This window comes from Mirounga leonina, unplaced genomic scaffold (assembly GCF_011800145.1).
Source record: "Mirounga leonina isolate KUSES-001 unplaced genomic scaffold, KU_Mleo_1.0 Mir_53, whole genome shotgun sequence".
In the NCBI taxonomy this organism is placed as follows: domain Eukaryota; kingdom Metazoa; phylum Chordata; class Mammalia; order Carnivora; family Phocidae; genus Mirounga; species Mirounga leonina.
In genome coordinates, this window is record NW_023270807.1 from 34145615 (window position 1) to 34162440 (window position 16826).

Consider the following 16826-nt stretch of genomic DNA (forward strand, 5'->3'; position numbering starts at 1 on the left):
TCCCCATTGCAAATGATAGAACTCCTTCATTCTGCTATGTCCTGACCAGGGTTGATGTATATTACTTAATTTATTAGCAATGTAATAATTTGGACCTTGTGGAAATTCAAAAGGGATACAAAGGCAGTACCAGAGCATCTCACAGAAATATACTTGGGACTTCAGCCTTGCTTAAGGAAACCCTGAATTCCTGGAATTGGATCCTTGGGAATGAGTGGAATTGCTGGAGATATTTAGAGAGAATTTAGCTATCTTCAGGAAACAAAATTGTACTAGCAATTATTTCCTCAAAGTTTAGGAATCTTTAAAACTTTCTGATAGGAGCTGGGGAAAAATAGAGAGAAGATAAATCTTTTCCTTTCCGATAGTTCATTCTAAACCCAGTATGTGTAAAACAAATGAACAAACCTGAGTCTCCTGAAAGTAGATTTTAGAAATGCTGGCTCAGTTGGAAGAGCATGTGATTCTTGATCTTGGGGTCGTAAGTTCAAACCCCACTTTGGGTGTAGAGATTACTTAAAAAAATAAATCTATATAAAAAGAAAGAAATGCACTAGCACTTCTTTTTATTTTCTGTAGTAATCAATGGAACGTTAGCTGTTATGGTTTCTAGATAATGGCTCTAGTTGTAGATTTTTGATATTCTTCTTCTCTTCTTTTTTTTAAAAGATTTTATTTATTTGACAGAGAGAGACACAGCGAGAGAGGGAACACAAGCAGGGGGAGTGGGAGAGGGAGAAGCAGACTTCTCGTGGATCCGGAAGCTGATGCGGGGCTCGATCCCAGGACGCCGGGATCATGACCCAAGCCGAAGACAGATGCTTAACGACTGAACCACCCAGGCGCCCCTTCTTCTTCTTCTTCTTCTTCTTCTTCTTCTCCTTCTCCTTCTCCTTCTCCTTCTCCTTCTCCTTCTCCTTCTCCTTCTCCTTCTCCTTCTCCTTCTTCTTCTTCTTCTTCTTCTTCTTCTTCTTCTTCTTCTTCTTCAAGTTGCAGTGAGTTTAAAACAATTTAGAAGTGATATTTTTTTTATTATCCATAAAATGGAATTAATACCTGGCTTCAGTTGAATGGCTACTACAGTTTGTTATGTGGTTGTTCTGTGCCAGGTTCTCATTTAATTTTTATGGCTCTTCCAAGGTATTCTCTCTATTTGACACACAAGGACCTTGAGGCTTAGAGATGGTAAGCAATTTGCTCATGGACACAGACGACAAGTGGTAGAGAAAGGATCTGAACCGAGGTACCATCTTCTCAAGTTCCTAAGTTTGTCTGAAGGTTTAAGTAATATACAAGATGGTGAAATATCTGGAGCAGGGTAGTGTTCCTTGAATGCTGATTTGTTTCCTTTCCTATCCCCCTAAATTATGGGGAGGAGGAATGTCCTCTTTATGTGCATTTTCCTTTCCTCCTCTTTTTGCACTTAAAGGTGTAAGATCAGTTTGTTATTCAGCATTATCCTAAAGTGGGCTTATTTAATAAATGATTTAGAGTCAACAAGAAGTAAAGAACTTTAATGGTCTAAAACCAAAACAAAGGGGACGCCTGGGTGGCTCAGTTGGTTAAGCGGCTGCCTTCGGCCCAGGTCATGATCCCAGGGTCCTGGGATCGAGCCTCACATCGGGCTCCTTGCTCAGCAGGGAACCTGCTTCTCCCTCTCTCTCCCTCTGCTTGTGCTCTCTCTGTCAAATAAATAAAATCTTAAAAAAAAAATAAAAAATAAAAATAAAAAAATAAAACCAAAACAAAGAAGTAAAAATAAACAAAACCCTAATATATGAGAGGGTAGCACTGATTAATTCCAAATTAGAGATTAGCATCATCATGGAGTTTTGGGTTATGATGCCTTTTGAATGCATATAAACTAGGGGTAGAGCTATGCATGGGCTGTGAATGGTCCTTGCCACAGATGACTTTGTATGAACTGGGCTCCAAATGTAGACCTGGGCCTGAAATTGCTACTCAGCTCTACTCCAGAGTCTGCCTGGTGGCTTGCTGTCCTCCAAAGCTGCTACTTCTGGAGATACCGCAAGTTGGGAGATCATTCAAGTCTACGCTGAGAGTCTTTTTTTTTTTTTTTTTTAAGATTTTATTTATTTGACAGAGAGAGACACAGCGAGAGAGGGAACACAAGCAGGGGGAGTGGGAGAGGGAGAAGCAGGCTTCCCACTGAGCAGGGAGCCCGATGCGGGGCTCCATCCCGGGACTCCAGGATCATGACCTGAGCCGAAGGCAGTCGCTTAACCAACTGAGCCACCCAGGCGCCCCTACGCTGAGAGTCTTTGTGTTGGTTCAGAGTAACCTCTTTTCACAGCAAAGGTCTAAATACAACGGAAAATATTTTAGAATAAGCAACCTAGTCCTACTTTCAGGTTCTGGAGAAACTCTTCTCCAAGAAGTATAAGTGAAAGGTAGTTTTAGGATGGATGGCATTTATCCTAAGATTGAGCTTGGCATTAAGTTGAGATTATCTTCAATTTTTTTTTTTTTAAGATTGTATTTATTTGAGACAGAGAGAATGAGAGAGAGAGAGCACATGAGAGGGGGGAGGGTCAGAGGGAGAAGCAGGCTCCCTGCTGAGCAGGGAGCCCGATGCGGGACTCGATCCCGGGACTCCAGGACCATGACCTGAGCCGAAGGCAGTCGCTTAACCAACTGAGCCACCCAGGCACCCTATCTTCAATTTTTATTGAGGGAAATTGAAACTCTTTTGTCCACATGATGTCTACAGTGATGAATACAAGGCTACTCAAGATCAGGGTGGTGATCATGAAACCCCTGAGGTCTTATTTTCATGCATCCTAGCATTCTACATAGCTGATCCAATCATCTAACTGTGGCATAAGCTGAGGTTATTGATGATCCATTTCACTGCTGTTTAAGCAAGTGACATTAAAACAATTGTTTTAGGGAAACTCCAGATTATATAACAAGTGTAAGAATTATATTTCTTTATTATTGGAAATATCTTTTCATAATAATTTTATCACTAACTGCATTATCTTGTCACATTGTAACAGGAGTGTCTACTTCCCTCTCTCCCTTGGTTTGACCCAGTAAGCATGGACTCAGAGGCCCAGAAAAGGATGAAGCTACATATGGATCGTGTGATGACCCCAGGAACATGTTGCATCAACTGCTATGACCACTAGGTGGCAGGCTGAGGCAGAATGGCGGCACCCTGGGTACCTGGACATTGTTAAAAGTCTGGCTACTTCCCTGGCCACAGGCGTGATGATGATGATCATTTGCAGCAGGCTTTTCCTAGATTCAGAATGCAAGTCAAGTGAATTCAGGCATCTGTCACTTTATGGACCTATGATTCCTTCTGATTTCTGCTTTTAGACCTTTAAGGGTCTTATTCCAGACAATAGAGCTATTTCCTATCTTAATGGGATTTCAGGGTCCCTTAGACAGACACCTAGAACTCAGATGGGTCGCAGTTCTAACATTCTGAACCTTGTATTAAAACTCATATAACACTGTAATGAAAATGTAAAAACACCACAGAATTCAGAAGTGGTGATGAGAATTGTAAGGAAGGGTTTATTAACTGCAATCCCCGGAGAGACACTGCAGCCCCGACAAAATTACCTTTCTTTTCAGTGTTTATGAGAAGTCAAAAGGTTTCAGTCTAAGGTGGCTTCCAGTGGTCCATCCCTGGTTGGGATCCAGTTCTTCTCTCTTTCACCATACTTCTTCATGTATTGCAATGATATTTATTCCAGTAGTGGTATGCAGTGTCTCACCTAAAACAAAGCAACTTTTACTCCCAAGTTTCTTCAGATTGGACAAAGTCTATTTTTGGCCCAAATGGATCTGCCTTAAATGATCTCCATGGGAGTGATTTTATTTGGTTCAGTGACTGTCTCTGATGCTTGAATCTTATCTTCCCAGACCCTACTCTCCTCTCCCTCAGCTCCGGTGTTTCATGGCCCTACATATGGCTCCAGTGTTAGCATATCCCCCTGAAGTGTGCTAGCTTGTACCCTTTTTCAGAATTCCAACTCTGCCCTGTTTGTCCTGTTACCATGTTACTGGCTAGTCTCTACTGTTAGCACCCAAACTTCCTGCCTGTACTACTCTTCTATTTTAAGACCCTTCATGCTGTCACCATTGAGTCAATTCAACTCTGCTTTTTCCACGTCCCTGTGGTTGCTTGATGGAAGCTAATTAAAGGAAATGCAAGAGACTCTGTAGACAAACTTTTAGGACAAATAAGAGTTCAGCAGGGTTACTGAATATAAGATCAACATACAAAAATTAATGGTATCTTTTATCAGTAACCCATTAGGCAATGCAATAAAAAATACCATTTACAGTAACATCAAGGACTATAAATCTGACAAGGGATATACAAAACTTTACCGAGAAAAAGTGAAAAATGTTATTGTAAAACATAAAAACATAAATCTAGAGCTATACTATGACCATGTATGGGAACATTCAATTTCATAAAGGTGTTGATGCTCCTTAAATTATCTATATGTTAGGGGCGCCTGGGTGGCTCAGTTGGTTAAGCGACTGCCTTCGGCTCAGGTCATGATCCTGGAGTCCTGGGATCGAGTCCCGCATCGGGCTCCCTGCTCAGCGGGGGGTCTACTTCTCCCTCTGACCCTCCTCCCTCTCGTGCTCTCTCTCATTCTCTCTCTCGCAAAAAAAAAAAAAAAAAAATTAAAAAAAAATTATCTATATGTTAAAGGAAATTCAAATAAAAATGCCATCACACTTTCCCCTATGGAACTAGACAGATTCTAAAGTTAATATGGAGGAGTAATAGTCAAAGAACTGCCAAAGCAATTCTGAAAAGAAACTAGGAGAGGCGATTTACCTATTAGACATCAAAACTTAATATAAAATTATATTAAGTAAAGCATGTGGTGTCTGGTCCAATGATAGATAAATAGATCAATATAAGAGAAACGAGAGCTTAGAAATAGATTGAGGCATTTATGGCAAAACGATATACATATATTAGAATTTCTTTCTATGGGTGACAGAACACTCAAAATAGCTTAAACAGAATAGATGTGTATTTCTTTCTCACCTACTAATGCAAAGCAGTCAAGAACCTAGACTTTTTCTAACTTTTTTTTTTTTTAGAGAGAGAGTGAGCACTCTCTCACCCTTGGGGAAGGGGCAGAGGGAAAGGGAACAGGAGAGAGAGAATCCCAAGCAGACTCTATGCTCAGTGCCAGGCCCCATGCAGGGCTTGATCTCAAGATCTGAGATCATGACCTGAGCCCACATCAAGAGAAGGAGGCTTAACCGACTGAGGCTCCAAGGTGCCCCCTTCTAACTTTTTATACCATTGCTCATTGCCAACTTTTCTAAACTACACTAATGACTCAGGATGGCTTCTCTACCTCCAACCAACTTGTCTGTATTCTGCCAGAAGAAAAGAGGTTTAGGAAGGAAAAAGATATGTCTTCTCCCCTTGGGGACATTTCCTGAAGGTTGCATACGCTACTTCCTCTAACAACTCTTTAGCTAGAACATGGCCATATTCTGTTGCAAAGAAGGCTGGGAAATGTAGTTAATTCTGAGGGCCCAGGTTTCCAGTTAAAATTTTTGTTAGTATAGAAGGCAATGGAGAAAAAATATTGAAGAACTAGAAGATTCTGCTCAGGGAGCAATACAAATAAGTTGAAGAAAGATTCATTATTTAACACATTTATTGGGACAGTGGAGTCATATGGAAAAGTAAAATCAGATACCTTGCTCACACTGTACATAAAGAAAAATTTACATGGATTAAAAATCTAAATGTGAAAAAACTTTAAGACAACTTGAAGAAAATATAGGAGAACATCTTTTTGACCTTGCAGTAGGAAGAGATGATTTTTAAAAAAAATACTTAATTTATTTATTTGATAGAGAGAGAGAGAGCAAGAGAGGGGACACAAGCAGGGACAAGTGGGAGAGGGAGAAGCAGGCCTCCTGCCCGCAGGGAGTCCGATGCGGGGCTTGATCCCAGGATCCTGGGATCATGACCAGAGCCAAAGGCAGACACTTAATGCCTGAGCCACCCAGGTGCCCCAGAAGAGATGATTTTTTTTTTAACAGAGAGCACAACCCATTAAATAAAGGTCTGACAAATTTGCCCATGCCATGATTAAAAACTTCTGTACCACAAAGGAGAGAATAAACAAAAACCAGAGACTGAGGACGATATTTGTAACTTATGTGTTAAGATAACATTTTAGAATCTGGAACATATAAAGTTCCCACAAATCTGTGAGAAAAGGACAACCTAATACAAACTGGACAAAAGATCTCATGGGGCAATTTGTAGAAGATGAAAATAGAATGGCAATTAATATGTGAAAATGTACTCAACCTTGCTAGTACAAGTATTGAGTGGAAGGATGTATTCTAAATCGCAATGATGGTTGCTTCTGGACAGACAATATCAAATATCTAGAGAGGGAGAGGAAGAGGATGGAGGAGAGAACAAAGAGGCATTGCACTTGTTAGGAGTTGTCACATAATTCCTCTAAGTTAAAAAAAGTCTTTAAGTTAAAAAAAGAAGAAAGGAACAAAGCCGAATCACAGAGCCCTCTCAGTTGAGTTTTTCTTAACTTCATTTGCCTATTATTGAATGGGATGTACTGAGGTCTGCTTATCCATTAGTCCCTGTGTACATGACAGAGAGTAGAGGGGACAGTCCTCCCTGCATTTGTCTTGGTCCTGGTCCCTTACAAGTCCATGGCTAAGGAGGGTGGCCCATTATTTGTGCAAAATTCTGTAGCTCTAGTTCTCTTTGCTGCCATCTCTCTATGAAGGAAAATGCAGGAATCCTATCTTGACTTTTGAGGAAGACCCCTTTTGCAAGACTTCCTTAATCTTGCAAAAGGAGAGCATGCCATTTTCCTTGTCATCTTCAATAAGCTTCTGCTAAGCTCTGGCTCCTGGGGACATTTAGGATACCTGAGTCAATTTGTTTTCTTTCTCTTGGCAGGCTGTTCTCCCAGCTAAAGCCCAAGTATCTGGTGTATCCGAAGTATCCGATGGTCCTGATCCATGGCTTGTGCCTAGCTTATTTTAAAAGAAAAGGAAAAATTAAGAGGAAAAAAGGGCAGTATACAATAATAAATTATTTCAGTAACTGAAAGATGCATCTGAAACGAAGTCGTCCTTACTCTCTGATTTCTTAACATATTGAAAATGAAAACATCGCCTTTCTGTGAGAGACCACATGCAAGACTAGTTAGGTGGTGGCCCTACAGAAGTCAAAGTGTGTATTTGGTGCCTTGAAAGCAGGGGACTGAGAAAAGCAACTGTGTGTGGCTCTGGGGCGAGCTGACCCTGGGAGGGGAGCAGAAGCCTAAATGAGCTAAAAACGCATGAATGCACACAGGCTCAGGGTGAGTCTGGAGGCAAGCAAATCAAGCCATGATGGATGAATTGAGTCTAAGATCTGGAGGCAGGTCAGCAAAGAGAGTAAAGCTGGGCACCACAAACCCAAGGATATGGGTGGATTCATGATTCATTTCTATTTTGTTTGTTTCCATTTCAAGTCATTTTTATTTTTGTACACTGAATACTTGGTTAATATTCTAAATATATTAGAAACAGATTTATGTAGTACTATTTATATAGTTTTTCTTCTCTTTCTGTTATACAATTCCTTTTTGCAAAAATCTGTGATTTGATAGAAGGTCAACAAGCAGGCACATCCTAGCACGTGGAGGTAAATATACTCATAACAGCCCCTAAAGCCACCAGGCGCCCCTATTTATTTACATATTTTTAAAAGATTTTATTTATTTGAGAGAGAGAGCACAGGGCATAAAAGGGGAGGGGAGAGAGAGGGGCAGAGGGAAAGGGAGAAGCAGACTCCCTGCTGAGCAGGGAGCCCAATGTGGGGCTTGATCCCAGGACCCCAAGATCATGACCTGAGCCTAAGGCAGACACTTAACTGACTGAGTCACCCAGGCTCCCCTGGATCCCTTTTTAGTAGCCAGTCTACAGTGTTCATTCTAAGGTTACACAGGAGGTGTCCAAAAACCAAAAGTGAACAATGAAAATGAAAAGCAAAGAGAAGCCAAGAAGTTAACAGAACAAAGCAGATGTATTAGGTTGGTGTGACAATTAACCTTTGGTGTGCATATAATGTTGGCGAGGTCTAAAAATCTGACACAGTGTTAAAACAATTTCCTATGGGGCGCCTGGGTGGCTCAGTTGGTTAAGCGACTGCCTTCGGCTCAGGTCATGATCCTGGAGTCCCTGGATCGAGTCCCGCATCGGGCTCCCTGCTCGGCAGGGAGTCTGCTTTGCCCTCTGACCCTATCCCCTCTCGTGTGTTCTCTCTCTCTCATTCTCTCCTCTCAAATAAATAAATAAAATCTTTAAAAAAAAAAAAAACAACAATTTCCTATGCACATAGTTTAAAGGTTCAAATAAGGGGCGCCTGGGTGGCTCAGTCGTTAAGCATCTGCCTTCAGCTCAGGTCATGATCCCAGGGTCCTGGGATCGAACCCCACATGGGGCTCCCTGCTCTGCGGGAAGCCTGCTTCTCCCTCTCCCCCTCCCCCTCCCCCTGCTTGTGTTCCTTCTCTAGCTTTGTCTCTCTCTGTCAAATAAATAAATAAAATCTTTAAAAAAAAATAAAGGTTCAAATAATTCTACAAAACTTAGTAGAAAACAAAAGAAAAACCAGCAGTCCTCTTCCCTTACAATTGTCTATTTCCAGAGGAAGTAACTTGAAACCAAGATTTTTCTTCCTTTGCATTTCTAGCTCGAGTTTCATCTTTCCATTGGCTCTTCCTTTCTACAGTGAAGACTTACTTATCTTCCTTAGGTTGTGGTAACTGGGGACACAATTTTTGGTCATAATTTTCATTTTCCCTGTGATAACATTTTTCTGGTGAGTTTTATTAGCTATTTTTCTGTTTTAGTTTTTTTCTTCTAAACTGATTTTTTTGGTATAAATATTGTTTTGGTACAAAAAATATTTTCGTTATGAAAAATTTCAAACATACACAGAAGTGGAGAGAAGAGTATAATGAATCCTTATGTTCCCATTATCCAGCTGTAACAGTCATCAACTCAAGCCATATAATTCCATCTTTGCCGCACCTGCTTGGCCCTTTCTGTATTATCATTTTTTTTAGTAAAACACACATAACATAAAACTTACCATTTTAACCATTTTTAAGTGTAAAATTCTTTGTCATTAAGTACATTCATGTTGTTGTACAACCAACACCACTCTAGAACTTTCTAATCTTCCCACACTGAATCTCCCTACTCATTAAACAATAACTCTCCATTCCCCCCATCTCCTCAGCCCTTGGCAACCACCAGTGGAATGTATTTTCTATCTTTAAAAGCTTGACTACTCTAGGTACCTCATATAAATGGAATCATGCAACATTTATCCTTTCATGACTTGCTTATTTCCCTGAGTTAGCATGTGTTCAAGGTCCCAACATGTAGCATGAATTTCCTTCCTTTTTTTTTTTATACATTTTTTTTTTTTTAAAGATTTTATTTATTTATTTGAGACAGAGAGAATGAGAGACAGAGAGCATGAGAGGGAGGAGGGTGAGAGGGAGAAGCAGACTCCCTGCCGAGCAGGGAGCCCAATGCGGGACTCGATCCAGGGACTCCAGGATCATGACCTGAGCCAAAGGCAGTTGCTTAACCAATTGAGCCACCCAGGCACCCGAATTTCCTTCCTTTTTAAGGCTGAATAATATCCCATTGTAAGGATACACCACATTTAATTTTCCATCCATTCGTCAATGGACACTTAGGTTGTTTTCACCTTTTGGCTATTGTAATAACTCTTCTATGAACAGGGGTATACAAGTACCTGTTTGAGTCCCTGCTTTCAACTCTTTTGAGCATATACTCAGAAATGGATTGTTGGATCATATGGTAATTCTTGTGTTTATTTTTTTTAAGGAACTGCCATACTGTGTTCCACTGTGGCTGTACAATTTAACATTTCTACCATCAATGCACAAGGGTTTCAACAAAGGTTTCTACACCCCTCTCTAATATTTGTTATCTTCTGTTTTGTTTTGGTTTTGTTTTGTTTTTAAAGATTTTATTTATTTATTTGACACAGAGAGACACAGCAAAAGAGGGAACACAAGCAGGGGGAGTGGGAGAGGGAGAAGCAGGCTTCCTGCTGAGCAGGAAGCCCGATGTGGGGCTCGATCCCAGGACCCTGGGATCACGACCTGAGCCGAAGGCAGACGCTTAACGACTGAGCCACCCAGGAGCCCCAGGTTTTGTTTTTATAATAGCCATCCTAATAGGTCTGAATTGGTTCTTGTATTATTTTTGAAGCAAATCAGACCCAGATGTAATATTTCACCCACAAATATTTCAGTATGTATTTCCAAAAGATGAAGCCCTTTCAGAAAATAGAACTCCAATGTAAACGATTAATAAAAATCCTTTATTTAAAAAAAAAGATTTATTTATCTATTTGAGAAAGAGAGGCAGGAGAGGGGCAGAGGGAGATAGAGAATCTTAAGCAGGCTCCACACCCAGCACAGAGCCCAACGCAGGGCTCTATCTCATGACCCTGAGATCATGACCTGAGCCAAAGGCAGAGGCTTAATCAACTGAGCCACCCAGGTGCCCGGCTATTAATTGTCTTTTATTTCCCTTTAAATGCATAGTTTCTTTCATTCTTTTATTTTCCTTGCAATTTATTTGTTGAAGAAATTAGATTGTTTGGTAGTTTCCTGTGGTCTGGATTTTGTTAATACATCCATGTGGTGCTTAATATGTCCCCTTATATTTCTTTGCAGATTGGTAGTTGAATCTAGAAGCTTGATCTGATTCACGTTCAATTTTTTGGCAAGACCACTTCTTAGGTGGTAGGGGTTCTTCTACTGGGAGACAGGGCTCCTTTTGTGATACTAGCAGTTATTTATGATGACTGTTTAGGTCTGCATGATCCATTGTGGTTGCTATTAGTCACATGTTGCTATTTACATTTAAATAGATTCAAATTAAACAACATTAAAAATTCAGTTTCTCAGTTGCACTAGCCACATGTCAACAATGCTCCTAGCCTCATGTTGCTTGTGGCTTTAGGGCAGATATAAAGCATTTCTATCAGCACAGAAAGTTCTCTTGGGCAGCATTGGTCTAGATCTATTGATTCAATAAGGGCTGTCTGTGATATGGTGCTATTCTAATTCTAACATTCATTTTACATTTATTAGCTGGAAAACTTTTATAAGGAGAAATTTCTTCATATCTACTCTTTGGTTACCCAGTGATACAGTTCATGCAGGAAAAGCAGAATAACCCTTAATTCTTTCTCTTTAATGAGTTTGATTTTCTGAATTACAAACCAATAAACCATTCCTACATCAACATAATTAGGTAATTATTGTTTACTGCAGAGCCAACTGATGAATTATGGCTATACTTCCTTTATTTTTTAAAAGATTTCATTTATTTATTTGACAGAGAGAGATATAGCAAGAGAAGGAACACAAGCAGGAGGAGTGGGAGAGGGAGAAGCAGGCTTCCCACTAAGCAGGGAGCCCGATGGGGGGCTTGATCCCAGGACCCTGGGATCATGACCTGAGCCGAAGGCAGACGCTAAACGACTGAGCCACCCAGGCGCCCCTATACTTCCTTTTTTATTCAGCATTCTTTCCCTTCAAGTATCTAATTCCCCTTCCGTTTTATTGCACTACATTACATTGTTGTAGTCTTCACCCCTAACCTCCCCCACCCCTCCCCAGTTTTCCATCATGTTTATCTATTCTATTAAGATCCCTTTTTCCCCCTTGAGGCCTTATTCTTGGAATTCTTCTTCCTGTTGAAACTTCTCTCTTCATTGCTCTCTGGGGTTTTATATACTTTTTCCTGATTCTTACATCTTCTTTTGTCTTGGCTTTTTTTTTTCATTGGTTTGCTAAATATGTCCTCCTAAAGTAACTTCCTAAAAAGAATTTGTGGAAGGCAAAGTTCCTGAGCCATTCCATTTCTGAAAATATTTTTATTCAATGTTCACTCTTGTTTGATAGTTTGGTTGGACGTAGAGCTCTAATTTTAAATTCTGGACTGTCATATAGAAAGTTAAGGATAGGGCGCCTGGGTGGCTCAGTTGTTAAGCGTCTGCCTGTGGCTCAGGTCATGATCCCAGAGTCCTGGGATCGAGTCCCACGTCGGGCTCCTGGCTGGGCAGGAAGCCTGCTTCTCCCTCTCCCCCTACTTGTGTTCTTGCTCTTGCTATCTCTCTGTCAAATAAATAAATAAAATCTTAAAAAAAAAAAAAAGAAAGTTAAGGATAAGTCTCATTATTATTATTCCAAGGAATATTATTATTCCTTGTTAATTTCAACATCATTCCTTGTTTTCCAGTGGACAGGGACTTTCTCCTTCTGCTCTTGGGTTAAAAAAGAGTCTCAGGGAATATTCTGGTGTTCTGTGCAGGAGTCTATTGAAATAGTTCTCAAATAGAGGATGAAGAGAAGTTGACACTAATTTCATATATAATATTTCTGAAAAGTTACAAATTTGTGAAAAAATCAAACAATAGACTCTAGGATGTGGTTTATGTTCTAAATCAGCAACTAATATTTCACCCAAAGGCAGCTTTACTAGAATAAAGGGGTGGAATAAGAGTGGTTCCTCTATTACCTCTAGTGATCCACTATTAAAATTTTTGCTTCCCATTCCAGAGCAGCACTGGGCTCTGCTGGTGCAGAGGTCTTGGTTTCCAAGACAGCAATGCTCCCAGTAGGGGACACTGCAATGTTCCCCTTTAACTGGCAGTTGAGATTGCCACCTGGTCACTTGGGGCTCCTCATGCCAGTGAATCAATAGCCAAAGAAGAGGTTACTCTATTGGCAGAAGTGAGTGAATGATCCTGATTGTCAAGGATTTGCTACTACACAGTGAAAATTAGAAGTATTTCTGGAATGCAGAGGATGTACTAGGGCATTTCTTAGTTCTTTTCCCAGGTTCTGTGATTAAAGTCAATAGAAAACAATAATACAATACAGGGAGAACTGTTAATGGCCTACATCCTTCAGAAATGAAGATCTGGGTCACCTCACCATAAAAAGAACCATGGAAAGAACTGAAGGCAGAGAAATAGATAGTGGAAGAAGGTAGTTATAAATACCATCTACCTCCATATGACCAGTAGCAGAAATAAGGACTGTACTAGTTATTTGCATTTCCTTCTTGTTTTGATATAAATATATTTGTATACATTATTAACCAATATTTTTCTCCTCCCTGTCATTCTTCTACCATATGTGTTAATAGTAGTTACCTTTTACTGTGATATTGAAGTTATAGGGTCTCAAAGGGAGAATGTGATTCAGCTAGAAGAGGCATGAACAAAATCCAAAGACAGTTAAAGGAACTTTATATCCCCTCTTGGAGAGAGGGTTATGCTGTGTTTGGTTGTATGAGGGAAAGTTGCATCATGCTAGGTGAAAGCATAGTTTTTCTGTTTCTGTTTGTTTGTTTTTTAAGTTAAATATGGTTAAAAAGGGTATATACAGCTGTCAAGTTGTTGAGGCACAAACTTTGGTAGCTTTGTACTATGGCAACTCATCTAAGATGGAGCTCAGTGTCTCAGAATTTCCCTTCCTGTATGGTTCTGAGTTGGTGTTGGCCACAAGAGACATTTTGTGTGAACTTGAAAGCCAGCAGTGAAGCAGAAGCCGTATTTTTTACTCTCTGAAGGTTAGTGCAAGGTGCCAGGCAGGTGAGCCACTGGCCCTCATTGTTAACTGATCTGCTAGCTCACTTTGTGGGTGTGGGGTGGCAATGAGGCCCCGTGTTCCTCCAATTCTTAGAAGATCTCCTCCTTGAGCTTTTCTGAATTCTGGGCGAGGTGCATATGCAGCTCTTGGTGAAAGATACCAGCTTCTCTTGCAGATTACCCGAGACATCAAAGTTGGAGGTGGTAAGAGAGACATAGGTTCCAGTTCTCCCTCATATTTCCTTGTTCTTGTCCACATTTAGCTCTTCTCCCCTTGGCTGACCTTGAGCGACTTTAGGTTCGACACTGGACGCAGAGGCCATGGCTGCTCCTCGGCTGCCATGGTTGGGTAGGATCAGTCTCATACTGGTTCTGCTTTCTCATTGAGCCACAGCCTAAAGACAGGTCAGGAGGCACATGGGAACGTTGGGGAGTTCTTATGCCAAAGGCCCGTTTTCATGGGAGGAACACACATAATTTTTTTAGTATTAAAATTCATGAATTTTATGTAAAAGTTTCTAAGATGTTGCCTTAAAGACCTCTTAGTAAAACAGTACCCTTTTGTAGTTTTCTTCTTAAATGAAAATGATATTTATACTCATTATAGAAAACTTGGCAGAGGTAATCACCAGGATACATACAACATTTTGGTGAGCATCCTTCAACTCTTTCTTCAATGCATATATCTACAATGTGTATGTATACATAAATACACTTTATTTTTATAAAAATGGAATCATATTTAAATTCTGTTTTATGAAACAGATTCTGTACCCCCCAACAGTGTATCATGAATACTTACCTCTAGATAATTAGTCTCCAATTCAAGAACATAATTTTTAATTACTTCAAGTATTCTGTTGCATGGATATACCGTAATTTATTTAACCCTATCTCTTATTGTTAATCTCAGACTATTTTTAATTTTTCTTAATTAAAATAAGACTCTGAGGGGCGCCTGGCTGGCTCAGTTGGTAGAACATCTGACTCTTAATCTTGGGGTTGTGAGTTCGAGCCCCATGTTGGGTGTAGAGATCACTTAAGTAAATAAAAAAAAAAACTTTAAAAAAAGCTTTTGAGATGAACCTTTTTGCTAATTCTTTTAACAAATTTTTATTGAGTACTGCGTACCAGGCATGTAGTAGCTTCATCTCTATGCAAATCTACATGGCTAAATTTCTGTATGGTTAAGCTTTTCAACAAGTGTGTATTGTGAAAAGGAAGAAATAAACAGAGAGGTACATCAATTTAAGATCTGCACAGATTTAATTTTATAAAATAACTAGGTCATTCTAAGCTTTTCTATAGGTCTTCTTGTAATGCATTTGCTTGCCTCTAGAATAAACCTGAATTTATTGATCCATCTCTGTGAAGCTTGAAAATAATTTTCTCCATGTTCCCAACTTCTCTTTTAAATCAAAGTGCCCCCAAATTGCCTGTATTTGTAGACCTTCTGTGACCCCCTGTATACTGAAGTAAAGTAGAATCTCATTCTCCATCCCAGAAATAGAGTTTGCATTCCAACGTGATTCTCATACATGTTAGAGTTTGAGAAGCACTGGTTTAGATCTCTGGGCTTAGCTCACACTTGACCTTGGTCCTCTCCTCTGAACAACATAGGGGAGGAGACTAGATCAGCAGTGATAGCTCTGTCAAGGATAGGATCTCTACCCAAGGATCCACTCAGACACTTTTCACTATCCTCAAGTCCTGCCTGCACAGGAAGCCGGCCACTAAAGATAGGCTGCCTATAGGAGACATAGGGACATAAGGGACCTCTGCAAGCCGTTCAGCAGGGTGAAAAAGGGTGGAACAGGAAAGGGAGGAAAGCAAGTTCCTGGATTCCAAAACCCACAGTTTGTCTAGGTGCTACTTTCTCCCTTATTTAGCACATAGCTTTGTCACGTGACATCCCTTTGCTGACCTCTTTTCCTTGTGCATTTTGCCCTGCCTGAAAAAGTCACCGTGTAAAACTTTCCTCCACGGATTAGAAACTTAAAAGTTGTCAGGGACTGAATGTGCCTGTTTTCCAACAGTTTCTGGTAGTTCTCTGCTTTTATGGTGTAGTCATGGTGAACCCTGAGTCCTCTGAAGATGGTTCCGGTGCCAAAGAACTGGCGAAGGAGCTGTTGACAAGCCGGGGTGGTGAGGAGCTGGGGAAGCTCAGTAACTGCTGCACCACGGCTACCGGCCTCCTGGGACAGGAGAGCCACCCCAATCCTAACTGTGTTTCTACAAATCGCTCCCAGCTTTGCAGTTCTAATGAATGCTGTCCGTAGCAAATGTGTGTGGAGACAGCCAAAAATATAAAGCATCTCCCTGGATAATTGCTTCTCCCAGTTCCAAGTAGCAACACCTAACTTTTGCGTGTGCCAGCATTCCTTTCTTGCTCTTTTTTTTTTTTCCCAACGGAGAAACCACAGCATTTTCCTGGAGAGGCAAACGAAATACCTTCATTTGTGTTTCAAGTAAAAATAGTTTTTCTCCTGTCCTTTCATATACGTTAAACAACTCCCCAGAAAATACCTTGGTTTGGCGTCTGTGTGTGTGCATGTGTGTGTTTGCCATTTCTCTAAAATTATGACTCATAGTCTGGGGGACAATGATTTTTTTCCACTTCGCTTAGCTGCTCTGAATTTCTCCTCACAAGGATGGGCCTGTTTATTCACTCCGGGCATCGCTGGTAGAGCGCTAGTGTAAACAGCCCCGGGAAGTGGGCGCCCTGTGTTCTCGCGGGGAGCAGGGACGCCGGGGCCAGGTTGGGCTTGACCGCATTCAGAGACAGCTTTCGGACCCCGCGCCCCACCAGGATTTTCGATGCGGGCCGGAGCCGCGAGAAGCGCCATTGTGATGCCGGTGGGAGGGGTGGAGCCACCAAGTCCTGTCTCAATTTAGACTTCTCACTCCGCTTTTAGGCGCGCCCATTTCAGACTGCAAAACTCCGGAGTCAGGGGAAAAAAAGCGGGGAGGAGGTGGAAAGCCACACCCCGCGGCGCCCGCGAATTTCCCCAGGAGCTGACGGTGGCCCAGGCAGACGCGGCCGAGATGCGGGGCGGGGAGCTCCTGGCCGCCGCCCTCCTCGTGTGCGTGTGGACCGCCGTGCTGGCCGCGGCCCCCCGGTAGG

The 16826-nt window shown here is 41.1% G+C and overlaps 1 protein-coding gene across 1 annotated transcript in view; it reads left to right on the top strand.

Annotated features, from left to right (window-relative positions):
- The first annotated feature begins 16561 nt into the window (after positions 1–16561).
- Positions 16562–16826, top strand: part of CD109 (CD109 molecule) — a 127651-nt gene continuing 127386 nt past the window's right edge. The window contains exon 1 of the mRNA XM_034991609.1: positions 16562–16821. Coding sequence (XP_034847500.1) covers positions 16748–16821 — 74 coding nt within the window. The 5' untranslated portion in view covers positions 16562–16747. The remainder of the gene's footprint in view (positions 16822–16826) is intronic.